General features: G+C 36.4%; 1 protein-coding gene across 1 annotated transcript in view; it reads left to right on the top strand.

The window, feature by feature from the left end:
* LOC117787410 (sushi, von Willebrand factor type A, EGF and pentraxin domain-containing protein 1) overlaps positions 1 to 26706 on the top strand; it is a 51933-nt gene extending 25227 nt beyond the window's left edge. Inside the window, exons 7-14 of the mRNA XM_034625931.1 lie at positions 647 to 942; positions 3770 to 4178; positions 4244 to 4423; positions 10623 to 10749; positions 17298 to 17410; positions 17479 to 17832; positions 25839 to 26363; positions 26569 to 26706. Of these exons, the coding sequence (XP_034481822.1) occupies positions 647 to 942; positions 3770 to 4178; positions 4244 to 4423; positions 10623 to 10749; positions 17298 to 17410; positions 17479 to 17832; positions 25839 to 26363; positions 26569 to 26702 (2138 nt within the window). The 3' untranslated portion in view covers positions 26703 to 26706. The remainder of the gene's footprint in view (positions 1 to 646; positions 943 to 3769; positions 4179 to 4243; positions 4424 to 10622; positions 10750 to 17297; positions 17411 to 17478; positions 17833 to 25838; positions 26364 to 26568) is intronic.
* The last annotated feature ends 798 nt before the right edge of the window (positions 26707 to 27504 follow it).

Below are 27504 nucleotides of genomic sequence, written 5' to 3' on the forward strand. Positions count from 1 at the left end.
AAATAAAAATTTGAGAACAGATTTGAACATATGTACGTGCCAAATGTATGGGCCCTAGGTATCGAGCTGCAACGTCATTTTCTTGAGTTACAACGATTCTTTCATACGAAATTTCAGTTTTGTTAAAGTTTGCTGCTTTTAAGGAAATATTTATATTTTATTCGCTTTATAACTACCAAGGTATTGTCTTTTTGCTTATCTTTTTTTAGCCAAGTTTTATGAAAAAGTCAAAAAATTTGTTCTCTGAAATTTATTTTTTAACAAGTTAAAAATTTTTTTTATTATACAAACGAAAAAACCCAAAAATAAAACACATTTTTTGTACATTTTTTTTTATAATTGCTAATATCATTTTAAAAGTTGAAACATAACCGCAATTTTGCGTTTGAGAGTTAATTTACGCCCTTTCCCATGTCACGCCTACTCTTTTTTGGGTCTGAATATTTTTTAAAGTGCTAAGAACATATATTTCAAATCTCAGACCGATATCTCACCGGGCTTAAAAGTAAAAGATTTTTGCCACCTGATTTCCTGAAATGAGCCATAGTGTATGGGCGCGAAATATTTTGTTGTCGTGTTGTCTCGACTAGAGCATTCTTACTTGTTGTCTTCAATTTAATGATTAAATTTATTTAAATATTCACAGACGTTGACTGTGGAAAATTGCCCGAACTTAAATTCGGATCTATACACTTGTCAGAGGAACGTACTAGCTATAACGTTGTGGCTATTTATAGCTGTCATGAGAATTACACGCTTATTGGTAACGAAAACCGCACCTGCATGCAAGATGGCTGGAGTGGAAAGCAGCCAGAGTGTTTGGTGGACTGGTGTCCAGATCCTCAGCGCATCACCGGTGGTAATGTGAGCTTTACTGATAAACGAGCTGGTTCCACAGCTATATATACTTGTGAACCTGGGTTTGTACTAGTAGGCGAAGCGGTAAGTAATCAGAACATGGGTATTTCCACCGCGGCTAAGAAAAAAATTCATAAAATCGGTCACAAACTCACATCTTGTAACTTTTTTTTTCAGAATCGTATTCAAATTAGTTATTTAAATAATTTACACATGAACTAATTCACTAGGATATGCACACGACTGCACAGATGAAAAAATTCAGTTATTTTATCACAAATTGAATTATATACCAATGATCTTTATTTATTTCAATTTTTTGCGATTTTAACCCAAATTGTCCTGAGCAACTTTTTTTCGAATTTCTTCATAAAACTTTCAGGAGTGATAAATTTAGGATCGCTGAATCCGAAAAAAAAACCTTCTTAATTTACGTCCTTGCCAAGAAAGCTACAGGACCATTTTTTCGGCTGTTACCATATGGTAACGCAAGTACCAACAGGGTACAGGTTTTCTTAGTACTACAAAATACGAATGTTTACGAAAACATCTAATAATCACAGCCATATCCAGCAGAAGGGCTCCTCCTTAATATATATGACCAAATTTTGTTTAAATCGGTGCACTATATCAAATAGCTGCTATATGAACAATTGTTCGAAAATAAACTTTTAGTACAAACAACTTTTTGTTTTCTGAGATATCTCAACCAAACTCACAGAATATGCATGTATGTTGGTTCTAGACATCCTGACCAAATTTGGTTCAAGTCGGTTCACTATATAATACAACTGACATACACTGATAAAAAAAATGTTCAAAAATCAAGATTTGGGTCTCAGAACTAAGATTTTTGGTCTAAAAAATGCGTCGAGAACATAAAATTCTTAAATTAAGAGAAAATATCTTGATTTTAAAAATATATTTTAAATAAGACCAGGTTCTTATTTTAAAAATAATTGTTCTTAAAATTAAAATCAAAATAAAAAAAAAATTTTTTATACATAGTTTTTTTATTATTTTAAAATATTGATTTATTTACATTTTATTCTGTTTTTTTAGTTTTATAAATGTTATTTTAATTTGTTACGAGTGAGATTCAAGCCACCGCCTACTGCTTAACAACTGAAGCGGTCTCTCTAACCACAGCGCCATGGGGGCACCATTTGTTCGATACGAAAAAGTACCTATCACTGCGGACATCACGAAGGGTGCGAAAGGCAACTAACAATATATACAGCTAGGTTGGAAAATTTGCTCAGAACGAGTTATATACCGATCGAAAGTTTTAGTCCTAACTTACAAAAGAGCATACTAAAACTTTTTCTAATCAACCTGGGTCATGAGATACGGGGGTGTAAGTGGGAGGGGAAAAGTTTAAGTGATTGCAGCTAATGGGGCTGTTGGGGTCTTTTGGTAAAATTTTTTATTTTTTAAAAAATCAAAAATACGCGTCGATTGATACCTTAATCACCCAAATCCGATTATTGGTTCAAAAGATAAATAAGTTTGAAAATTTTAGTGGACTTCTCAAAATGAAATGAAAAGTCAGTTTGTTTGTCTGTTTGCATCAAAGCGCTAAAGAAGCTTAAATGTAATGATGGGGATTTATTCCTTTTCGAAAATCTAAAAATTTTTGTTCTACGACTTTTTGATAAAAACCGCTAGTTTAGCGCGAAAACGCTAAATCCCGGTAAAATTGAAACCTCCACAGTTTCCAAACCATAGAAGCTACAGATATGTCCTATGTATCATTGGAAAGGTGTGTTTAAGGGCTTTTTTTTTTACCTTTTTTAGTTTTTTACTACTTTATACTTGAATACGTGTTTTTAAATGCATTTTTCTCTGTGCGACAATAATATTGAAGTTTTTTTTTTTCTTTTTTGCGAGAATGAAACATAATGTTAGTCTTAATTATTAGAATAAACAAAATTGAAACGATGAATTATTGCTAAATTTATTTTACATGCCCCTAAGGTATGTTTGGGGATCACAAAAATAAAATATATATATATATTTATAAAATTTTTATTTTTTTCAGGAATGAAGTGATCTAGGAAGGGAGGGAATATCAAGTTGCAACATCATCTTGCAACATGCGACATTCTAGGGATATCTCTTAATAACTGTTAGTATTGTACGAATTTGTGTCCGTTTACCCCTACCTGTTCGCAGTCTGATTTCCACTGAAGTCTGGATTACCGCACGCGAATATATTTTAATAAATAATGTATGAATTCCACGAGCACATTCCCTAAATGGATTCCTTGTACCTTATCCCACTCCCCTTTCTACCGACAATTATGAAGCCGGAAACCAGCGCGTGCTCCATTTTAGAGATTTAATCATCTGCTCGTTCTAGTACAGGAGATCGTTGTCTGCTACAACATACATACGGAATACAAACATACAACATATTTTAAGTACAAAACGGTTTTGAACTCAGTATTATGTTCTTGATTCAAGAAAAAACATACATATTTTTAAATTCAAGTACAATTTGTACTTAAGTTAAGTATTATTTGTACGAAACGGACTTAAAATTTTAAGCACGAAAACATTCTTAAATCGAACCCATTCGGGACAGTACGCAGAACGACATTTTTTTCTAAGTGCAATATTTCAAATCAGTTTTATGCAAAAAACTTGCCCATTGTAAACTAATTCGCGTTTGGCAAATAAAAGTCATCCTATATTTATCACGTAACGTTATCGAATATTTTTGCTTATATCTTATAATGGAAAAAATCGGTTGGTTTTTAATTTTTTTTCTTTGAACTATATATTTTAAAAAGTATTTTCGTGTTTTTTTCACATATTGTCGTACGATCGTCGCTGTGGAAATACCTATATATATATCTAAATGTACACAAATGTGAAAATAATTGATCATGATTATATGCAATTTTAGATAACTTCATGTGGATTAGGTGGTGAGTGGTCTAGTAAAACGCCGTCTTGCAGGTTCGTCGATTGTGGCGCACCCGTTAGACCTGATCGGGGTATATCCATTCTTGTGAACGGCAGTACAACAGTCGATTCTGTGGTTAAGTATGAATGCGACGAAGATTACTGGCTTGACGGGCCATCGGAATTGTATTGTACTAGAGATGGTAAGTGGTCAGGGGATGCGCCCATCTGCGAACTGGTAACGTGTGAAACACCACAAGTTCCAGCTGGTTCCTTTGTCATTGGCTACGACTATAATGTCCACTCAAAAATAAAATACAATTGCGATCCTGGCCACGTTATGCACGGATCACCAGTTCTCGAATGTTTGGACACTGGTGAGTGGAGCTCCGATGCACCCTTCTGTGAATGTGAGTCTATACCAGGTGTTGCGTTTTATAGCAAGAGCATATTAGCTAATCGGCGACACTTACAGATATCGACTGTGGTTCCATATTGTCTATACCATATGGCAGCATTGAATACGTCTCCAACACAACTTACGTAGGCTCCGAGGTAATCTTTAGCTGTACACAATCACACAAGTTGAGTGGAGTGGTCAAACGGAAATGTCTGGAATCGGGTACCTGGAGCGATACACTACCCAAATGTGAAGGTATATGATTACACCATACATATGTTCACATTTGAATTTCCTTTATTATACCCTGCGCCCATTGAAAATAGCCAAAAAGGGGTATATATATTTTTGGTTTTGTCTGTCCGTCTGTTTGAACGCGTCGATCTCAGAGACTAAAAAAGCTAAAGACTTTAAACTTGGTATGTAGGTTCCTGGTTACCGTACGCAAGTTTGTTTTTATTTTTTGATTGGACCTCTATATCATATAGCTGCCATAGAAACGATAGGTCGAAAATTAAGACTTTGTATGAAAAACTTCTTGGTTTTTTGAGCTATCGCAACAATATGACACAATATAAGTACATCCGGGCTGTTATTATACATCCTGACCAAATGTGGTTCAAAACGGTTTACTATATCATATAGCTGTCATAAAGACGCTCAGTGGATAATCAAATTCTAGTGTAAGAAAGTTTTTTGTGTTTTGAAATTCCTTAACCAAACTGATAGAATATGCATTTGATCTGGTTTTGTACATCTTGACCGTAGTTGGTTTAAATCGGTCCACTATAGTATATCAAATAGCTGTCATAGAACCGATCGGTCAAAAATCAACTTTTAGTACAGAGTACCTGGGCACAGGGTACCATACTGTCGAGCGTGCTCGGCTGTAGCCGTACAACACCGTGAGCGAAGCGAGCCATGGGAAGGCGAGCGAAAAGACCAGGGGGCGGAGTCCCCTTGTTTTTCTATTTATCGGCTTACCGGCTTTTCTAAGTTTCGATTTCGAAATACTGCGAAATACTTCTTTGATTTCAAAAAAAAAAATTTTTATTTTTTATTTTTAATGAAAATATAAGAACCCAGGGGCACAGCTAGGTGGGAGGAAGGTCAATTTGCCCCTGTCCCGAAATCGATGTTCTCCGATGAACGTTCTTAAATGGGTTAAAAGTAGTGTTGAAAATCCAAACTTTAGATCGAGTTTTGTATCGAAATAGAAAATCGCCAAAAATAAGCATCTAGTTGTCAATATATCGGAAAACAGTAAGATTTTTTTTTTTTAGTTTTTTAAAAATCTAGCTTTTATTTATTTTTTTTTCAGAGGTGCGCCCACATTTGTCATCATTACTCGAGAATGCCAAAACCGATTAAAATCTTTAAAAAGCTTTACTTTTTCTGAAAGCTGATGAATATATCTATAATTTATTTATACAAAGTTAAAGATTTAAACTAGTAGTTAAAGAGATATCAATTGTTGAATTAAGAAAATGATGATTTTTTTAAGTTTTTTTCTTAGTTTTTTTTACTTTAAAATTCCAGGAAAAGTAAAAAAAAAATTACATTTTATTTGCATAGCTGCATTAATTACGCGTAGTTTAATATATGATTCATTAAAATCTATGGAATGACGGCGATATAATATTATTTCTTTTTTGTCGACTTTGATGACTTCCTTGTGTAGCGGCATAACCTTTAGTATGAACATTTTTTGTGTTTTTTGAGATATTCTAACCAAACTCACAGAATTTGAATTTTTTATTGTCTTACACATTATGACCAAAGTTGGTTCAAATCGGTTAGCTATATCATATAGTTGCCATAGGAACGATCGGTCGAAAATAAAGTTTTAGTATGAAAAACTTTTATGTTTTTTGAGATATTACAAGAACCAATCCCACTTTTTTGTATAGATTTGGGGCCCCATATGACGAAAAACATTTTATTTTCTTTTTTATGCTGAGATTTTTTTTTAGAATTTTTTAAAAATCTGCCTGTTTTTATTACCTTTTTTTCAATGGTACGCCCACATTTGACATCATTACTCGAGAATGCGAAAAGCTTTACTTTTACTGAAAGCTAATGAATATATCTATATTTAATTTATACCAGATTTAAACCAGTTGTTTTAGAGCTATTTATCTTTAAATTAAGAAAATTATGAATTTTTTGCTTAGCTTTTTTTAGCTTTTTTTACTTAAAAAATTCGAGGAAAAGTCGAGAAAAAATGTATAACATTTTCTTTTCTATTTTATTTGCATAGCTGCATTATTTACATGTCGTTTAAGATATGATTCATTAAAATATATGGAGAGACGGCGATGTAATATTATTTTGTGTCTAGGCATGTTTTTTGTCAACTTTGATGACTTCCTTGTGGAGCGGCATGACCTTGAGTATGAACATTTTTTGTGACACGACCGATCGGTCTAAACTCAAATTTTAGTAAGAAAAACTTTTTTGTTTTTTGAAAATCTTAACTATTCTGATATAATATGCATATAAGTTGGTCCATATCATATAGCTGCCATAGGGCCGATCGGAACAAAATCGAGCTTTAGTATGAACAACTTTTTTGTTTTTGGAGATATCTCAATCAAACTCATAAATTGGGTATTTTTAATTGCCTATTACATCCTAGCCAAATTTGGTAGAAATCGGACCACTATATCATATAGCTGCCATAGGAACGATCGATACGAACGGACGATAAGCAACCTTTGGTATAAAAAACTTTTTTATTTTTTAAGTTATCTGTACCAAACTTACAAATTGTAAACCTCGAATTGCCTTATACAACATGTTCAAATTAGGTTGGAATCGGACCACTATAACATATAGCTTCCATGGGACCAATCAGTCGAAAATACCTTTGCGTAAAACTGGTTTCATTATTTATATGCTAGTTACTTAGCCATGTCTCCATAGATTTGAATGAATCATATCTAAAACGTAATTAATGCAGCTATGTAAATAAAATAGAAAATAAAATGTAATAAATTTTCTTCGACTTTCCTTGAATTTTAAACAAAAAAAATCGAAAAGAAAGAAAACAAAAAATCATTATTTTCTTAATTCGAAAATTTCTGTCTCTTAAACTAATGGTTTAAATTTTAAACTTTGTATTAATGAACTATGGATATATTCATTGGCTTTCAGAAAAGTAAAGCTTTTCAAAATCGGTTATGCCATTCTCGAGTAATGATGACAAATGTGGGCCCTAAATCTATCCAAAAAAGTGGGTTTGGTTCTTGTAATTTTTTGGCTGATGCCTAGTGTAATTCGTTTAAATTCTATTATTTGAATTAGAATCAAGACTCCTGCCTGGGTTTACAGATAAACTGTAGCAGCAAATTTAAGAATCGTGGCTGTTTCAAGAAAAGGTTATTCACGCTTTAAAAAGAGAAATCGATTTTTTTTTATAGGGCCAACAGCGCGGAAAATGTTTTAAAAGGTACTGAAGACCGCTCCAAGGTTCAGATTTTATCACAAAAAATAAAAGCTATGCATGTCGACTTTCATGTCACCAGATGAGGTGGATGACTAATGACTATTGAAGCTGCTGGCTGCACAGTTGATTCAGTTGAGTGTTTAACCCTCTAGAGGGTAAGACCGTCTGTAGACGGTCATCCGTTTTTAAATATAAATGGAAAACTAATAAATATTTTTTTTCGAATATATTTATTTTATATTAAGAACTGATTTTCTGACGTTCAAAAAAATATATGATTATTTTCCGAAGAACCGTTATTTTACAGAATTTTGTTAAACATTGAAATTGTGGAAAATACCAAATTTAATTATGACCAAAAAAATTGCAATTTCAATCGCCAAAAAAATATATTGACTTAGTCTATCGATCGAATATATTATTCTCTTATGTTTTGTTAACAAATAAATTAAAAAAATGCAACTTGCAGTATTCTTTAAAAGCGAAAACCTAAAGACCGTCTGTAGACGGTCTTGTCGGTTTAAGCGAAAAAATATTGCCGTTCGCTTGCATCACAAGGGAATATTGCAAGTTCTTTTTGAGTTGGTAATCACTAATATAACTATAAATATGCAATTTACTTAAATTTAAGTGTCTAATATTTATAAAATATATTAATTTGTAAGTCATTTTAAATGAACATTTGCTTGAATTGATGGATTCGGTAATGATAAGTTTAGCAGTGATAAAAGTTATGGGACTCCGATTATGTTGTCAACAACATTCAATCTAGAAACCCAGACTATTCCAAAAACCATTAGAAAATTGGAACACTACTGAAAATGATAATTTCGATGCATTTCTTCAAGATTTAAGCCTCTCATGCAATGCTTCCCAAGACACTCAACCAACAGTTTCACCTAAAGTGTTGGTCCTATACCCATCGATATAGAAGAACTATCCTCATCAACAACTGCATACTGCAAGCCTCTCTTAAGCATTCGATCTTCACTGCCCATACTTGAACCAAATAGTCCTCAAATCAGTTTACTTCCCGCCCAGTTCTGCTCCAAGATTCAAAAAGTTGTCGTAAATTCGGTATTGTGGAAAGATAACAAGTGCGGTAGGCTGGCATCTATAAATTTTGGAATAGCACCACTCCTCAGAGCCCTTTTCAATGAGGAAAGGGCTAAAGCACTGCATTATGGCATGATGCTGAAGCTATGTATAGAAATCAGTTACCTGCAAATAAATGAGGAATACAATAGTCACATTTGAAGGAGTCTCTTTGATGGGCGGCCTTATGGTCAGTTATCGCCAAAAGTCGCGTGCGATATTCCCTTTTGCTTAAACCGACAAGACCATCTACAGACGATCTTCAGTATTTTGCACCTGCCGGTCGTTCCAACCAACGGAAAATTATGAAATTTAAAACTTAAGCTTATTTAACGTATATCTACTTATAAATTAAATATCAACTTGATTGAATGACTATTTAAATTTTGCCTGTTAGAGGGTTAATTAAAGAGAAACGCCTTTCAATTCTAAACATAATTCAAAATTGAGGTCACGAATATCACTGCGGACGGCAGTTCGCGTTAGTGACGAAAGCAGCACGAAGGGTGCGAAAGGCTATATATACAGCTAAGTTGGAAAATTTGCGCCGACTGTCCGATCAGATCGAGTTATATACCGATCGACAGGTTTAGTTCTAACTTACAAAATGGCGTACTAAAACTTTTTCTAACCAACCTGGGTCATGAGATACGGGGGTGTAAGTGGGAGGGGAAAAATTTTGATAATTGCAGCTTATGGGGCCGTTGGGGCTTTTTGGTAAAATTTATTATTTTTAAAAAATTCTACTTAAAAATACGCGTCGATTGATACCTCAATCACCCAAATCCGATAACTGGTTCAAAAGATAAATAAATTTGAAAATTTTAGTGGACTTCTCAAAATGAAATGAAAAGTCAGTTTGTTTGTCTGTTTGTCTGTTTGTCTGTTTGCATCAAAGCGCTAAAGAAGCTTAAATGTAATGATGGGGATTGATTCCTTTTCAAAAATCTAGAAATGTTTGTTCTACGACTTTTTCAATTTCCCGCTAGCTAAGCGGGAAAAAGCTAAATCCCGCCAAAATTGAAACCTCAACAGTTTCCAAACCATAGAAGCTACAGATATGTTCTATATATCATTAGAAAGGTGTGTTTGAGGGCTTTTAGGCGTACCTTTAAAGTACTCAGGTAACATTTTACAGGTGAAATAAAGTTTTTTAGCTTACATTTTGGCGATTTCTGACAAAACGGCTCTAACGATTTTTGTTAAATTTTAATATGTTGTAATACGTACAATTTCGTACAATATAAAAAAACGAAAATTGGCATTCGGCACTGCGCAAAAAGTTATTTTTATGTACAAAGAAGATCACCCTTTTTACTCACAGTGCACAATGCCAATTTTCGTTTTTTTATATTAATTTATATTTTTATTTAAAATTTTTAGATTAAACTGAATTTTGTTCGTCACAAAATTGGATATCAGAAATTTTGGGTCTAGAAATTGCTTTCGTCACTAGACTTTTACCTCGTTTAGAGGTTTTTTTTGTGGGATATATATTACATCAGCTATGTATCTTCTTTTGCTTTTGCTTACTCTGCCTCCATCTGTAGCTTCTGGAAAAGCGCTTTCAGCAAATAAGCTCTGAAATAAAATAAATTACGAAGACAAATTAAATCATTTAGTGACCATCTAACAAGAAAGTTAACACAATAAGCTATGAGGAAATCATTAAGGAAATTAGTGCCATGAAAGAGGAAGAAAAATAGAATTTTGAGAATAAGAGTCCTTTGTGTTGCCCGGGTCCTAAAATAGCAAGCTGCGCCCCTGCGAAATCCAATTAATGAATTTCTGAATTTAAGTTAATTTTAAGGAGCGACAAGGTCGTAACAAAAAATTTCCGTTAAACACGAATCGATTACTTCATGGTTATTTCAGTCATTTGTTTATTTTTTTTGTTTTCTTTATTATTAGAAATTCGCTGCCACGAGCCGATGTTGCCTACGCATAGCCTTTTGTCAGTCACGGGAAATGATCGCATGTATGGGCGCACTCTTATACGCACCGCAGAATCCATACAAAATCCGGCGCAAACGTACAAGTAAGTTGGTTAGAAGCCTAAGATAATAATCTTTATTGGTGATGTAAAAATATATCAAAATATCGACTACTCGATTTTCGCGAAAGCGATTGTCGAGTACTTCAACTCGATGATTTTTTGGACGATCTATCGAGTTGACTAAATCGATTTCCATGAAAAATCGACAACTCACTGGGGCTTGTTCATCGTGGTTTATTTGCAGAATTAAGTTAAGTCGTTCAATTTTTGATGAGCGTCCGTAATAAATAGACTACAAAATTGTCAAAGTTTGAATTAGGCATTAAAACGATGCAAGAAAAATAAGATTTCTTAAAAAAGAAAGTGTATTTTGTGATTACAATTACGTTTTCTAATTAAAAAAAATAATTTTTTTTAAGCTCGATATTTGCAACTCCATCTACTATTTTCCGATATATCGACAATTCGATGCTTATTTTTGGCGATTTTCTATTTCGATATAAAACTCGATATAAAGTTTGGATTTTCATCACTAATCTATATATATAAAAAGCTTGACCTGAATGACTAACTCACTGATTGATCATTGCGCAGCCCAAACCATAAGACTAAGGAGGCTGAAATTTTCACACAATATAGATCAGACAATTTGATTGTGCAATAAGACGGCGTTTTGCAAAATTCGAATTGCAAGGGTGAGTTCACACATTGAGAAAATTGCTTAGTATGAAAAACTTTTTTATCTTTAGAGCTATCTCAACCAAAGTTACAGATTGCTGTTCGTTTACTAAATTTTACATTCTGATCAAATTAAGACAGAATCGGATTACTATATCATATAACTGCCATAGGAGCAATAGGGATCAAATTAACCTATAGTATAAAAAGCCTTGTTGTTTCTTTAGATATCTGTATTTGGGACTGCCTGTTACACTCTGACCAAAATTTTTTCGCAACAGCTGTAATTTTTCCGCCAAATCTAGCTTTTTCCCACCAAATGTTGAAATTTTCCGCTTAATCTGAATTTTTTCGGCCAAATCTATCATTAATCCTTTGCCAAATCTGGGGATATTTTCAAAGTCCAATTGCAGGAAAACATTTCAAGCAGCTGACAGCGTGACTTAAATTTTTCGGTTTTTTTTTTTACCAAAAATTAAAAACGAAACGAAAACGATCGTTTTACTATTAGCTGTTTCCAATTTCGACCGAAATGGACTTGTTTTCACTTTTCGAACTCGGTTTCGAAAACGTTTCAATAAAGTCATCGAGCGTATCAGCTGTTTTATTCAATGTATAAGTAGAAATTGCTAAAATAATATAAATTGCTAAGTTAATTCTGCTGGCAGTTATGGTTATTGGTTGCTTGCATTTTTGCATTACATTTTTTGTCACCAGCTGATTGCCTGTCTTGTGCATGTTCATGTCGACATAAACCAGAGTTGCCATGAATTCAAAAATAAAATCATTCAATATTAAATTTTCCTGTCAAATCCGATTTGAAGTATTTGAAACTATTTTTGAAAATTGGTTTTGAATGTTTCATGTTAAATATAGCACATAGAAGCTAAATTATACTAAAATTCCGTGGCTCAAATTTTATTTATCAATTAAAGTAACCCTAGCAGCTTTCGATTACGAAAGTTAGTTTCGATAAAAAAAATTAAAGTGGAATTCAGAACAGCTCGGTTGAGTCATTGCCGCCCGGTTTTGTTTTGTATGCAATATTTTATAGATGTTTATACGAAAATTCTGAAGTAGTGAATTTAAACAATTCTGAAAATGTTCAAGGTTATTTGAATTTTAAGTTAATTGTTTTAGGGAGTTATTTTATTGGTTATGTATCATTAAATTTTAATTTCCTTCGCTCTACAGTACACGTTTTGATAACGACATTTCTGTCGATTTGCGGATTTCGGAACAGCAATCAACTCGATTTGCTGCAATTCCACTCGTTTTCGGAATTCGGAACAGGCCCGAATATTTTTTACCATAGGTTGCACCCTATTAAATTTGGTTAAAATCAAATCAAAATATCATATAGCTGACATAGAAACAATCGCGTTCGAGTTAACCTTTGATATGGAAAACAATTTTGATTTTTAAGTTATTTCAATCAAACTAACAGAATATGTCTTTTTAGAACCAGTTCATAATAAAAGGACAGGGGTCTATCAAGTTTGTTTTAAAAAATATGTGCCTAACAGGCAGAAGGAGGCGTGGCAGACCCTATAAAGTATATATATCCTTAATCAGCATCAATAGCCGAGTCGAAATAGCAATGTCTGTCTGTCCGTCCGTCTGTATGAACACCTAGATCTCAAAAACTATACGAGGTAGAGACACCAAATTTGGTATGTAGGTTCCTATTTGCAGGCAGATCAAGCTATTTTCTTTTTTTGGATCGGACAGCAAACTCATATAATAGGACGAAAATCAAGTTTTAGTATGAAAAACTTTTTTTTTTATGAGATATGTCAACCAAACTAATAGAATATGCATTTAAGTTAGTCTTATAAATTTTTCTGACGTTCGTTCAAATCGGTCCACAATATCATATAGCTGTCATAGGACCGATCGGGCGAAAATCAAGATTTAGTATGAAAAACTTTTTTATTTTATGAGAAATCTCAGTCAAACTGATACAATATGCATTTAAGTTAGTCTTATACAACATTTCCAAAGTTCGTTCAAATGGGTACACTATCACTGCGGACGGCTTAAGTATGAACAACTTTTTTTGTTTTTGGAGATATCTCAATCAAACTCAAAATATATTGTATCGTATTTTTAATTGCCCATTACATCCTAGCCAAATTTGGTAGAAATCGGACCACTATATCATATAGCTGCCATAGGAACGATCGATACGAACGGACGATAAGCAACCTTTGGTATAAAAAACTTTTTTATTTTTTAAGTTATCTGTACCAAACTTACAAATTGTAAACCTCGAATTGCCTTATACAACATGTTCAAATTAGGTTGGAATCGGACCACTATAACATACCACAAAATAAACCTCTACACGAGGTAAAAGTCTAGTAACGAAAGCCATTTCTAGCCCCAAAATTTCTGATATCCAATTTTGTGACGAACAAAATTCAGTTTAATCTAAAAATTTTAATTAAAAATATAAATTAATAAAAAATAGCGAAAATTGGCATTGTGCACTGTGAGCAAATATAAAAATTACTTTTTGCGCAGTGCCGAATGCCAATTTTCGCTTTTTTGGAAACTGTTGTTCAGTTTTAGCGGGATTTAGCGTTTTCCCGCTAAACTAGCGTTAAATTGAAAAAGTCGTAAAACAAACATTTCTAGATTTTCAAAGAGGAATAAATCATCTAAGCTTTTTTAGCGCTTTGATACAAACAGACAAACAAAGAAACTAACTTTTCATTTCATTTTGAGAAGTCCACTAAAAGTTTTAAATTTATTTATCTTTTGAACCAGTGAACGGATTTGGGTCATCCAGGTATCAATCGACGCGTATTTTTGATAAAAATTTAAGAAATAAATAATTTTACCAAAAAGCCCCAACGCCTCCACAAGCTGCGATCATACATATTATTCCCCTCCCTCTTACACCACCGTATCTCATGACCCAGGTGAATTAGAAAAAGTTTTAGTATGCCATTTTGTAAGTTAGGACTAAACCTTTCGCTCAATATATAACTTGATCTGATCTAACAGTCGTAGCAAATTTTCCAACTTAGCCGTATATATTGTTAGTCGCCTTTCGCACCCTACGTCACTAACGCGAACTGCCGTCAGTCGAAAATCAATCTTTGCGTAAAACTGGTTTCATTGTTTATATGCTAGTTACTTAGCCATGTCTCCATAGATTTGAATGAATCATATCTAAAACTTAATTAATGCAGCTATGTAAATAAAATAGATAAAAAAATGTAATAAATTTTCTTCGACTTTCCTTGAATTTTAAACAAAAAAAATCGAAAAGAAAGAACACAAAATCATTATTTTCTTATTTCGAAAATTTCTGTCTCTTAAACTACTGGTTTAAATCTTAAACTTTGTATTAATGAACTATGGATATATTCATTGACTTTCAGAAAAGTAAAGCTTTTTAAAATCGGTTATGGCATTCTCGAGTAATGATGACAAATGTGGGCCCTAAATCTATCCAAAAAAGTGGGTCTGGTTCTTGTAATTTTTTGGCTGATGCCTAGTGTAATTCGTTTAAATTCTATTATTTGAATTAGAATCAAGCCTCCTGCCTGGGTTTACTTTGCTGCTACTGTTGACCGCAGATAAGCTGTAGCAGCAAATTTAAGAATCGTGGCTGTTTCAAGAAAAGGTTATTCACGCTTTAAAAAGAGAAATCGATTTTTTTATAGGGCCAACAGCGGGGAAAATATTTTTAAAGGTACTGAAGACCGCTCCAAGGTTCAAATTTTATCACAAAAATAAAAGCTATGCATGTCGACTTTCATGTCACCAGATGAGGTGGATGACTAATGACTATTGAAGCTGCTGGCTGCACAGTTGATTCAGTTGAGTGTTTAATTAAAGCGAAACGCCTTTCAATTCTAAACATAATTCAAAATTGAGGCCACGAATATATATATTACATCAGCTATGTATCTCCTTTTGCTTTTGCTTATTCTGCCTCCATCTGTGGCTTCTGGAAAAAGGGCTTTCAGCAAATAAGCTCTGATATAAAATAAATTACGAAGACAAATTAAATCATTTTGTGACCATCTAACAAGAAAGTTAACAATAAGCTATGAGGAAATCATTAAGGAAATTAGTTCCATGAAAGAGGAAGATAAATAGAATTTAGAGAATAAGAGTCCTTTGTGTTGCCCGGGTCCTGAAAAAGCGAGCTGCGCCCCTGCGAGATCCAATTAATGACTTTCTGAATTTAAGTTAGTTTTCAGAAGCGATAAGGTCGTGACAAAAAGTTTCCGTTAAACACAAATCGATTACTTCAAGATTATCCGGTGTAAAGAAAGGGTTACAGATTAAAAACCAGCTGAATGACCCCAATGCTAAAAACAACTACCCATAGCTTTTAAAAAGAAAATAAAACGCCAAGACAATATTATTTACGTTTACTACAGTTGAAATGCCTTCCCTTGCAGATATTATTGCTACTTTTATTATTTTCTTTCATATTTTACAAACAAATTAATGTGATTGGATTTCAGAATCAAAAAATGTGGTGCCCGTGTTGAGTGTCCGAATTATCAGGTTGTCCGAGCTAACAAGTGTATGAAATATTGAAATTGAACAGCAATTTATTTTTGTTTAAGATGTTTATTCAGGAAAAATATAAGAAGTGCTCCTCTTCTCACTCTTCAATTCCGATCAGCATCAAAGCCAAATCAATGAAGCCATTTCCGTCTGTCCCAACGTCCTTACTATAGTATAAACACCTAGATCTCAAAGACTATTGCAAGCAGATCAAGTTTGTTTTAGAATTTAGCCACACCCCCTTTAACGTCCCAAAATCGACATAAAAAATTGCATACCTAAAATATTAGTAGAATTTAACAGTTAGATATTCTAGTTACTGCATAGACGGGAAACGGGGAGTTTCCTGGGTGTTTGCTTAAAACTTTATTCCGATCGTTTATAATAATAAATTTAGCAGCTGCCAACACCACCACTCGACTCGGCTGTTGATGCTGATGAAGAATATATATACAAAAGGTATTAAAATACATACTAAAACAAATAGGCGGTTACAGTAGATCACGCTCGACAGTAGGATACCCTGAGCCCAGGTACTCTTTTATAAAATTTGATTTTCGCTCGATTGGTCCTATGACTGCTATATGATTTAGTGGTCCGATAAGAACCAACTTCGGTCAGGATGTATAAAACTAACTTAAACGCATATTCTATCAATTTTGTTAAAGTATCTCATAAAACAAAGAAGTTTTTCATACTAAAACCTAATTTTGACCCGATCGGTCCTATGACAGCTAAATGATATAGTAATCCGATTTGAACCAAATTTGGTAAGGATATATAAAACTAAGTTAAATTCGTATTGTATCAGTTTGGTTGAGATATCTCATAAGACCATTAATATTAGTTAAATAGGTGAGTAGAATAGTTTTTAAAAAGAAAATATAGTAGGAATCTTATTAGTGATGTAAATCTAAACTTTAGATTCAGTTTTATATTGAAATAGAAAATCGGTTAAGATAAGCAACGAGTTGTCGATGGGTCGGAGAATAGTAGATCAAGTTGCAAATATAGAGTTTAAAAAAAAAATTTTTTTTTTAATTTGAAAACGTAATCGTAATCAAAAAATACACTTCCTTTTTTAAGAAATCTTATTTTTCTTGCATCGTTTTCATGCCTAATTTAAACTCTGACAATTTTGTAGTCTATTTATTACGGACGCTCATCAAAAATTGAACGACTAAACTTAATTCTGCAAATAAACCACGATGAACAAGCCCCAGTGAGTTGTCGATTTTTCATGGAAATCGATTTAGTCAACTCGATAGATCGTCCAAGAAATCATCGAGTTGAAGTACTCGATAAATTGAGTTGTCGTTATTTCGATATATTTTTACATCAATACATCTTATGAAATATAATCATTGACATTGCAGAATTGGAGCTCTGGCAAAATATCGTTGCGAACGTGGTTACAAAATGGTTGGCGAGGCATTGGCCACCTGCACGGATAATGGCCAATGGAGCGGCATTATACCTGAGTGTGTATGTAAGTATACAAATAGTTAAATACAGTATTTAAGTTAGACACAGTGATAAACCGTGAATTTTTTTTAGATGTCGAGTGTGGTGCGCCAGATAACATAATCAATGGTAAAATGACGCTAGCCACAAATGTAACCTACTATGGAGCCGCTGTGCTGTATGAATGTAATGCTAATTTTAAACTCAATGGCGTCTCGCGACGTTTGTGTACAGAGCACGGCAACTGGAGCCACGAAGCACCAAAGTGTGTGGAGGTCGTTTGCGAATCAGAAAATCTGAGTGAAAATTTAATTGTGGATGCGGGATCTCGCGCTGTTGGCTCAGTAGCTACCTTTAAGTGTTCTAAAGGGCGCACCTTACTTGGAAATGAGACACGTATTTGTCAAAAGAATGGCAAGTGGTCGGGAAAAAGCCCAATATGCATACGTAAGTATTCTGACCCACAAGTTACACTACGCTCATGCAGGCATAAAATTTTAATTTTTTCTAATCTTTACGAAAACTATGTTTTCTGATGCATTCTCGAGTAGTGATGAAAAAGCCAAACTCACCTCTGAAAAAAACTAGAAAAACAGGCGTTCAAACGACAGCAATTCAAATTCGAGTTCTCTAAACTCAGAAAATATGTCGTTCTGTGTACTATTTCGAATGGGTTAAATTTAAGAATGTTTTCGTACTTAACATTTAAAGTCCGTATCGTACTAATAATTTTTGAGACTTGACCTGCTCCAACGCATTTGGAGTCTGTGGGTGAAAGTTTGGTATCTCTATCTCTTATAGTCTCTGAGATCTAGGCGCTTACACGGACAGACAGAAGGACATGGCTATATCGACTAGGCTGTTGATGCTGATCAAGAATATATATACTTTATGTGGTCGGAGATGCCTCCATCTCCCTGTTACAAACATTCCAACGAGCGCAATATACCCTATTACTTATTTTTTAAGTAATAGGTATAATTATAAAGATCACAATTTAACAGGAATGAATTTGTAGTTTCTTTTATAAAACTTAAAAAAAAAAATTCCGTTTCTCGAAGTCGCTATATAGTAAGTCAAAATTCTTTTTTGGATAATGGTGATTCGAGTTAGGGTAGTTCGACTGTATAGTAAATAAATGGCAAAACTTTTGTTAACTCACTTAGTTTATGAGATAAAGGGGTGCCTTTTGGTCAAATTTTTTATTTTTAAAAAAATTTAATCAAAAATTCGCGTCCATTGATACCTCGATCAACCAAATTCGACAACTAAATTAAAAGATAATCAAATTTAAAATTTTTAAGTGGACTTCTTCAAACAAAGAAGTTCACCCTTTTTGCGCACAGTGTAAAATGCCAATTTTCAATTTTTTTTTGTGTGTTGTAGGATACCTTAACATTTAAAAAATGTAGTAGTAGCGTTTTAATTATCAATATGGCATGGATTTGTATTAGCCGTCAGCCTCCGCAGTTCATATAAAGTTAGCAAACAAGAAAATTATACACATAAATATTTCGGCATTAACATTTGCATTGCAATCAAACCTACATACAATAATGAAATTACATAATTAATTTCTTACTACGCTTTTATCATTAAAGGAAATTTGATATTATTTTGTTGCTGTAGGTTATTCCAATGAGACACATTGAGTAAGTAAACCCCACATTGCACCTTTGAGTATATTTTTTAGCTCCTCTTCTGTTAAAACAGACTTTCCCCATACTCTGACTCTTAGTTCCGCGAATATCAGACAGATTGCACAGAAGAGCACAATATTCTCACGTACCCTAAGGTTGAGAGTTTTATTATATTTCTGTGTACTGACTTGTTGCGCCAGTTTAATATATTTCTCACAAGTCTTACTATTAATAGCCTGCAATAGAAGGCTCGTTCAAGTCTAGATCGATGTCGTAATGTGTAGTAATCTGTACCCAGTGCTCGAAGCATTGTGACCTTGTTCGAAGTATCTCGGAAGCCACCGTACAGGACGCCCTATGCTCCGGTAGCCTAAGGCATTTATTGATAAAATTGAAGTTCAAATGGAGCATGAACTCAAATATTTAAGCTAGTCCGGTTTCCAGGTATAAGGCATAATGTGGTATAGGTAATGGTAAGCGGTTTTTCTAAAAAGCAGCTCAGTAGCCTTTCCTCTTCATCATATTTTATATATCCCTATACTTGCGCGCCATATCACCCTATATTTGGTACTCTTAACGCGATTTCTACTAAGCAGGTTAGATTAGGTTAGGTTGAGGCGTCTGTCAGATCCTAGATCTGACATACTTAGGCTCTACTGAGCCCATTGTGATACCGTAGGATCCAAGTCCCTACCCGACTAGTGCGATCAACCTGATTCCGAGACAAAATCAGCAATTTGATATGGACTCCTGCTTGATAGCTCAGAGTTCCTTTCTAAGAAGGGGGCGCCAAGAAACTTGACCCTTTTTCGGGAGAGTACAGGACAGGAACTGAAAAACTGACCATCGGACTCTTCCTCTTCCGCGTCCCTGCAGCTTCTACAGAAGTCGTAATAAGGTGCAGCGAGCCTGGCTGCATGGGTCCCTATAAGCCAGTAACCTGTTAAGGCTCTGACAGTTCCAGAGCATCGAGCTCTGTTCAAATTACACAGCTGAGCTGTGCGCTTTTTATCGAGTTACGGCCATGTTTGTCTGGTGACTCTGCAATGAGGCACGAGTTGCCAAACGAGATGGGTTTCTCGGCTAATCTTTTCTTATACAAGGAACCTACAAGAAGACATGGATAGTCTCTCTACTCCAGGGTAGAGGGGTGTCCTTGCCTGGCCAACTCGTCAGCGATGCAGTTACCTGCGATGTCTCGGTGACCTGGTACCCATATGAGTCTGATAGCAAATCGCTGAGCCATCTCTTGGAGAGATTGGCGGCAGTTTGTCACCAACATAGAGTTAGTTGAAATTGCGCTAACTGATTTAATTTCCCCTTGGCTAATGTTACCTGGAGGAGCATTAGACTCCTTAAGGCAGTTTAGAGCAATGAATATTGCAAGGACCTCCGCCTGAAAGACGCTGCAGTGGTCTAGAAGGCTAAAAGCTTGGTTTACATTCAGTAGTTCCGAATAAATACCACAGCCGACTCGCTTATCTAATTAAGGAACATCTGTGAAAAAGGAGATGACATTTGTGGGACCGGGTTGCATAGTGTTCCATTCATCTCTGAGTAGAATATAAACTTTGAAGGGTGTTGTTGAGAAATCACAGGGAGCACAGTAGTCAGTCTTGATGGGAAAGCAGTTGCTTGCCAGAATGGAAGAGTGACCATAGCTGGTGGGATTCCAGCAACCAGAGTCTTTCAGCCGAATCGCGGCATGAGTGGCGTACTTCTTTCCAGACGACCTAACCGGGGGTACATTGAGAATTGCGTCCAATGCTTCACTCGGAGTTGTTCACAGAGCACAGTTCTTTAGACTTTACTGAGTTGCTTGGCGATGACCTGCTTTGATAAAGCTGGCCACCAGACTGTGACTCCATACATAAGAATGGGTCGAATGATTGCAGTGTAGAGCCATAGGACCACCTTCGGAGACATACCCCATCTAATGCCAATCGCCTTTCTGCATGTGTACAGTGCTATTGCTGTTATTGAAGTATTGGCGTTCCAGTTCAGCTTCTTGTCCAGTACTAATTCCAGGTATCTAGCGCTATCGCTAAAAGACAAAGATGTGCCGTTTAGTTTTGGAGGATTTAGTGGAGGAAGTTTGTATTTAATAGTGAATAGAACCAGTTCTGTTTTCGATGGGTTTGCATTTAGCCCATTTTCTTGAGCCCAAACGGACAGTGTGCGGAGCTTGTCCGCCATTAGATCACAGAGAGTTTGGGGGTGCTTTGCATTGAAGAAAATAGCAACATCATCCGAGTAGGCAACCACCTGACATCCCCCACCTTGTAGGTCACATAGGAGCCTGTTGACTGCTATGTTCCATAGAAGGGGGACAGCACTCCTCCTTGAGGGGTGCCTCTACTGACGTATCTGGTGATAGCTGAAGAGGTGAAGAGGTGACCGTCCTGCATTTAAGCAAGTAGTTGATCATTCTCATAGCTGGGAGTCGACACCAAGATATGCCAGAGAGTTAAAGGCCCCCTCAATATCAGGGAAGGCACCTAGCGTGAATTCTTTAAGCTGAAGGGATTTTTCAATCGTGTGTACTACTTTGTGGAGGGCCGTCTTAGTGGATCGGCCCTTGCGGTATACGTGTTGGCATTCGGATAAGTCGATTGATCTAAGGGAGGTTCTGAGATGTAACCCAAGGATACGTTCTAGAGCCTTAAGATGAAAGGGGTAACATCACCAGAATCACCAGACCGGGTCCTGATGATTTGTAGGACTTAAAGCTGTTAAATGCCCAGTTAATATTATTTCTACTGAGGAGATAACTTAGGTGCTAGATGAAATTTGTACAATCACTTGTCTGGTGCAGACAGTCAATGCAGCCAGAAAAATGAGAGCTGAGAAGGAGTTCTAGAGACTCCTCGCTACTGTCTGCCCTAGAGCCATCGCTTTTTAAGATATTCTAGAGATTGGCTGTTCATAGAGAGAATTTGTCTGGCCTATTAGCTAGACGTTCATTCAATTACTGAGCAGAATTTTCTCCAGGAGGATCTTTTTGCATGCCTAGTTGCTTTCTTATAGATGCCTAGGCTTAACTTGTTATCCCGCCAGTAAGGATTTTGAATGCTTCTTCTTGCAATGTTGAAGAGATGGTTTCCTGGCGCTTATTAACTCCTTTAGGGGAGGAGTTTGGAGGCAGAGAATAGTTTCAGTGTACCAGTGATCCGAAAAGGAATGATCGTCTAGGACTTTCTAGGTAAGAACCTGGTCATAGATATCCGTAGACACAAGAGTAATGTCCAACACTTCTCTTCGATTCTTTATAAGGAAGGTTGGTTCATCACCACGGTTGCATATAAGCAGGTTGGATTGTTATAAAAAACTAAAGAGGGTCTCACCCCGTGTGTTGGTATCAGAACTTCCCCATTGGGAGTCATGTTCATTAGCGTCACCGGCTATAAAAAGACTGACCTTGGAATTCACGCTGTCCTTGACAATGTGCCGGCGAGAGCTCCAGACTGACTGCCGTGTTGTCGCCGTCGCTATAATTGGAGAGAAAAAATTTGCATAAATGTGCCTTTGCTAGAATGCAAGAGCGAGGATTACATTTATCCAGGACATTAAGAAGCTTGTACTCATTGCATGCCACAAATGCGGCCGTCGACCGTCCACGGCTCCTGCATTAGCACAACGCCTGCTCCGCCCCAGCCAGGCGGACTATAAGGGCAGCGGATGCTGCTTTAGAGAGGTGGAAGTTTATTTGCAGCAGTTTCAAAGACATCTTGCGATAAAACATCCGCCACAGTGACGTCAACGTCTGAGACATCAGACAGCTCCCCTAGGGACTCGTCTTCGTGACACATCGCCAGCATACCTCTTGTAAGCGAAGAGGGTTCCGTAGAGCACTATCAAGGTCTGCAGCGGAGTCATGATCCCCGATTTTCGAAGCGTGGTCCTGCTCGACTGGGCCGTCGACAGAACCAGCTTCGACCGCGGTATCCGACTTGTACAGCTATGTGTACCCATATGAAGCCGAAGCTTAGCTCACTTTTCGCAGCTTCTATAGGGGCGATGGACTCCTTATTCAGGATGAGCACCGCCTGTGTAGACTGCCAGGGTTGCATTCCACCTTCACCCCCTTCCAGTCTTGGGTCAGGAAGTGAGGGTTGCATCTTTGCAGAATTTTTAGGATGCGTTCTGACTCCTTCATAGAGGCTGGCAGCCAGATGCGGGCGCGAGGTCTACTTGGCACGTCTGACCAGTCATATCTCGCCCCAGTGTAGACCTCTCCCACCTTTGCTGCCGCAGCCTTATGGAGTTGCAGTGATCGAGCGTACTTGCATGCAACCACCTTGAGATTACCCTGATACCACCCAATGTCCTTACAGACAGGGGGAGGTTCAGGTTCCGCCTCGAGCAGCTCAAAGCAGAACTCGACCAGTGCAGCACGGTTTTTACCCAATCCACTTTGCTTATCCATTCAGGCGTGGGGCTGACAATAGTGCCACTCTGATTCAACCGCAGGATGTTTCCCGCAGTCCGCATGTCAACGAATGAACGTTTCTTGGACACAGCACCAGAAGACGGCGATCCCCCCGACGGACCCGCACCAGTAGGGATCTCGGCTGCAGAAATGCATTGCTGATCTCCCCGAGTGACAGGTTCTGCCTGAGTTTTTGCCAACAACACTGAGCCCGGGATGGAATCGAAGATTCTCTCCGGCGCTGTGGACTAAGCACAGGGCCTCAGTAGCCGTCATCGTTGTGATAGGAGCACTCAGGCCGGGCATAAGTGCCAGTGCCGTCGTGCTAGAGGATGTGCTTGGGCCAGACATGAGTGTCATTGCCGTTGCATTATTTGAGGAGCTCAGGCCTGACATAAGTGTCTTTGCCTTCGTTGCCGTGTTGTTTGTATTTGTATTTATTGGTTTTTTTCTTTAAATATTTTTTTGTTCTTTTTTATTAGTTATATTTTTATTAGTTGATTTTGTGTTCACTTTGAGTCCCACGAGTGGCGGAGAAGGGAGGGTCCGCCTGCACAGAGATCCGCGATGTGCAGGTAAGGCATAGCACTGACCGGAGGGCGCCAGGTATCCGAACGCTCTGTTTGCGACTGGGATATTTTTGAAAAGGGCCCCCAGCCAGGCTGACTGTCGGCACGGGTCGCATAACACCTTAATTCCAGCCCTTTAACCAAGACCATTCAGATCATGACTAGAGTCCTCAAGCGTGGATCGGGCTATTAAAAAGCAGTGATCCAAACTCTGAGACGCTAGTCTTGGCTAACACAAGTTCTCCGAAGAGAACTATTGGAGTGCTATTTCCAGTCGGCACCCTCGTGGAGGGTTCAGTCGAGAATTTTTGACGACCAAGTACTTACTTACTAAGCAAGTTACTCCTAGTACATTTCATTTATGTTGAATTTTTGCAATCCAGAGGGACGACCTCTGCCATCTCTAACGCATAGAACTTTCGACTCGTCTGTATTTATAATGAGATTCCAGAAGTAACAGTAGTTATTGGATGCAATAATCATGATTTGAAGCATGCTTAGCTGGATGACCATATTGTCTGCATACATTAGTATCCGATAGGCCGATAGAAAAAAAAATTTAAAGAAACAAACGCAGGAACTTAACCAAATCGACTAATGCTGGCAGAAGGGCAGTAGGACATGAATATATATTGACTCGACTGTTGATGCTGATCAAGAATATAAATACTCCTTCTTCTTCCTGTTACATACTTTTAATAAACGTAATACTAGGTCACTTGAAAAGCGGAAATAAAAAAATTAATAAATAGGTTAAACAAATTTTATTCTTCAGTGTTATCTCCTCTGAGCTTAATACAATTTTTCCAGCGGTTTTTCAATTCGTTTACACCCCCTCTAAAGTGTTCTTCCGAAAGCCTCTCAAAATACATATTACTGTAGTTATCACTTCATAATTTGTTCCAATCAACAATATTCCCTTCGCATCCCAAAAAAATGAAGCCATAAACTTTTTCGATGATTTTAACCATCTTTGTTGCTTCGGACCCGAAACACCGGCTTCAGCTCACTCTGAAGTTTGTTGTCGCAGTGCTGGATCATAGTGGTAAGCCCAAGTCTCATCCATAGTAATAAATCAACGCACAAAATCACTTTTATTCTTCTGGAAAAGATCCAAGTACTGTTGCGACAATTGCATTCGATTGCGTTTTTGATCCGAATTTAGAAAATGCGGGACCCATCTTACCTTCAGCTTTCTCAACGACAATTTTTTCTTCAATATATGAAACACCCGTTCCTCCGAGATGTGCACACCCTCTGCTATTTGTATCAGTGTCAATCGTCTGTCTGCTATAACCATAGTTCACTTCTTGGTTAGTTGCAGTTTTTGGCCGTCCAGAACGTGGGTCATCATTGAAACTCGTACGACCTCGTTTAAACTCTAAGCGCCATCTATTAACAGTCGGAAGCGAAGGAGAAGAGTCCTTTAATACTTTTACCAACTTGGTATGAATCTCCAAATCAAAGAATTTTATCACTGCACGAATTTCAGATTTCTCCATGGTTGACATAATACCAAATCATGTGCTCTTTAAAAACAGTTTTTGACAGATCGACTTGAAAGCTCCGACCTGTTAACCGTAAGAATGGAGCTTTCAAATGACATACAGCATTTGGTTCTAAAAGTGCTAGAAACATGTCGCTTTCAAAAATTTTCAAGTGACCTAGCGTAGGGTATTAAAAGTTCCACCACAGTATAAGCTATATAGTATTTTATTGTGATTGTATCAAAATATGTATCAAAAAGTGGTATTGATAAAGGTTGCAATCTGTTACTTAATTTTAATTTTTCATCTTTTTATTATTAATGCTCAGCCGTTGACTGTGGGCGACCGTTGGCCATCGACAATGGTCGTGTAATTGTTGTAAATGACTCCACCCTATACGGCGGATCTGCTGAATATCACTGTATTCCCAACTACAATCGCATTGGTCAATATTTGCGAAAATGCACCGAGGACGGTGCCTGGAGCGGTAAACAGCCCCAATGTAAGCTGGCTACCTATGAGGGGCAGGAAAACTCAAAACTAGGAACAAGCGTTGGCATCGGTGCCACTATTATTATAGCGCTCCTTGTCGTCGTTGGACTTATTTTCTTATATCGGAACAAAGCAAGGCCGGTCAAGAATACGGAAAACATCCAGGCAGCTGAATCAAAGGATGAACGCAATGCTTCTGTAATGTCCTATTCAACGCTCGAGGCAAATAATCGCATGCATATGGACAGTAATCCATCAGCAACATTCAATACATTTCACGGAGGAGGAGGAGCAGCGGGTCGAGGCCTTAATAACAACCACAATAACATTGCTGATGGCGAACGAGTTAACGATCGCTCAGGTGAGTTCGAGCAAGGTGACGTATTCCCAGAAACGGTTTTTTGTCTGGTTTCATATTAGAGTGAGTTATGTGTTTACAAAGATGCCAAATACTATACCGAAAAAATCTGGAACTCTGGCTTTATATGAAAACGTCCCATTTTTACGTTATACACCTTGAGTTAGACAGTCCAAATTAATAAAATTCAAAAACATTTAATTTTTAGAAAACATTTACGACCAAATCCCAAATGAACAGTTTTACGATGCACCCTACGAGATGCGTACAAATGATGAGGTGTATGAACCTGAGCCCGTATCCAGTAATGTGATCACAATAAATGGCATCTCAGTGCGATAACAAACGAGATATAAAAATTACATGAGCATGCTAACAATGCATAATTTATTAATATTAATTCTGTTTATAAGTGTACAAAGTAATTTTAAAGAAAACAAGAATAACTCGTAGTTAAAAAAAATATACCGTCGTCTATTGATTGTAATAGACAATTTTATTAGCACATGTGTGTATACATACATATAATTTTATGTATTTGATTATATATACATACATGCACACATATGTAGTCTACTATAATGGATGACTATTATTATTTCTTAAAACAGCTCTTTTTATCAACCTATTATGGAAATTAAACTAAGTGGCTGCTAAAACCAAACATAAATTAGAGCACAATTTTCGTTCTATATTTTCCTCTTTTTTTTGTTGCTTTTAAATTATTATGTATTTTTATTAAATATGTATGTAGGTATACTCAGAATGTACAGTTTTGTTTTGCAATATGTAAGTACTCGTTAATACTTAAGTTTAAGGAAATGATGTTTTATTTAAATAAATATATGTGGTTAACTAATTTATTATCGATATTGTAACGGTTGTAATAACTTCGTTTTGTCACTGGTGGTTGGTCGAGCGGATTTTATATTTTGTGTGGGAAAGTTTCCGCGTAAATTACGGGCCAATAGACAATTGCATCGTGCAGAAACACAAAACCTACTTACGATGAGCCCTATTAACAGAACAGAACACAAAACGCAATGTTTTAATTTTTGATGTCGCTTATTTATAAAGAATTTACTAGTCACAATACCAGCTTGATTGCGGCTCAATACGGAAGAGAGAGAGAGTCAAAAAGAAG

The sequence above is a fragment of the Drosophila innubila genome, chromosome X, assembly GCF_004354385.1.
Source record: "Drosophila innubila isolate TH190305 chromosome X, UK_Dinn_1.0, whole genome shotgun sequence".
NCBI lineage: Eukaryota > Metazoa > Arthropoda > Insecta > Diptera > Drosophilidae > Drosophila > Drosophila innubila.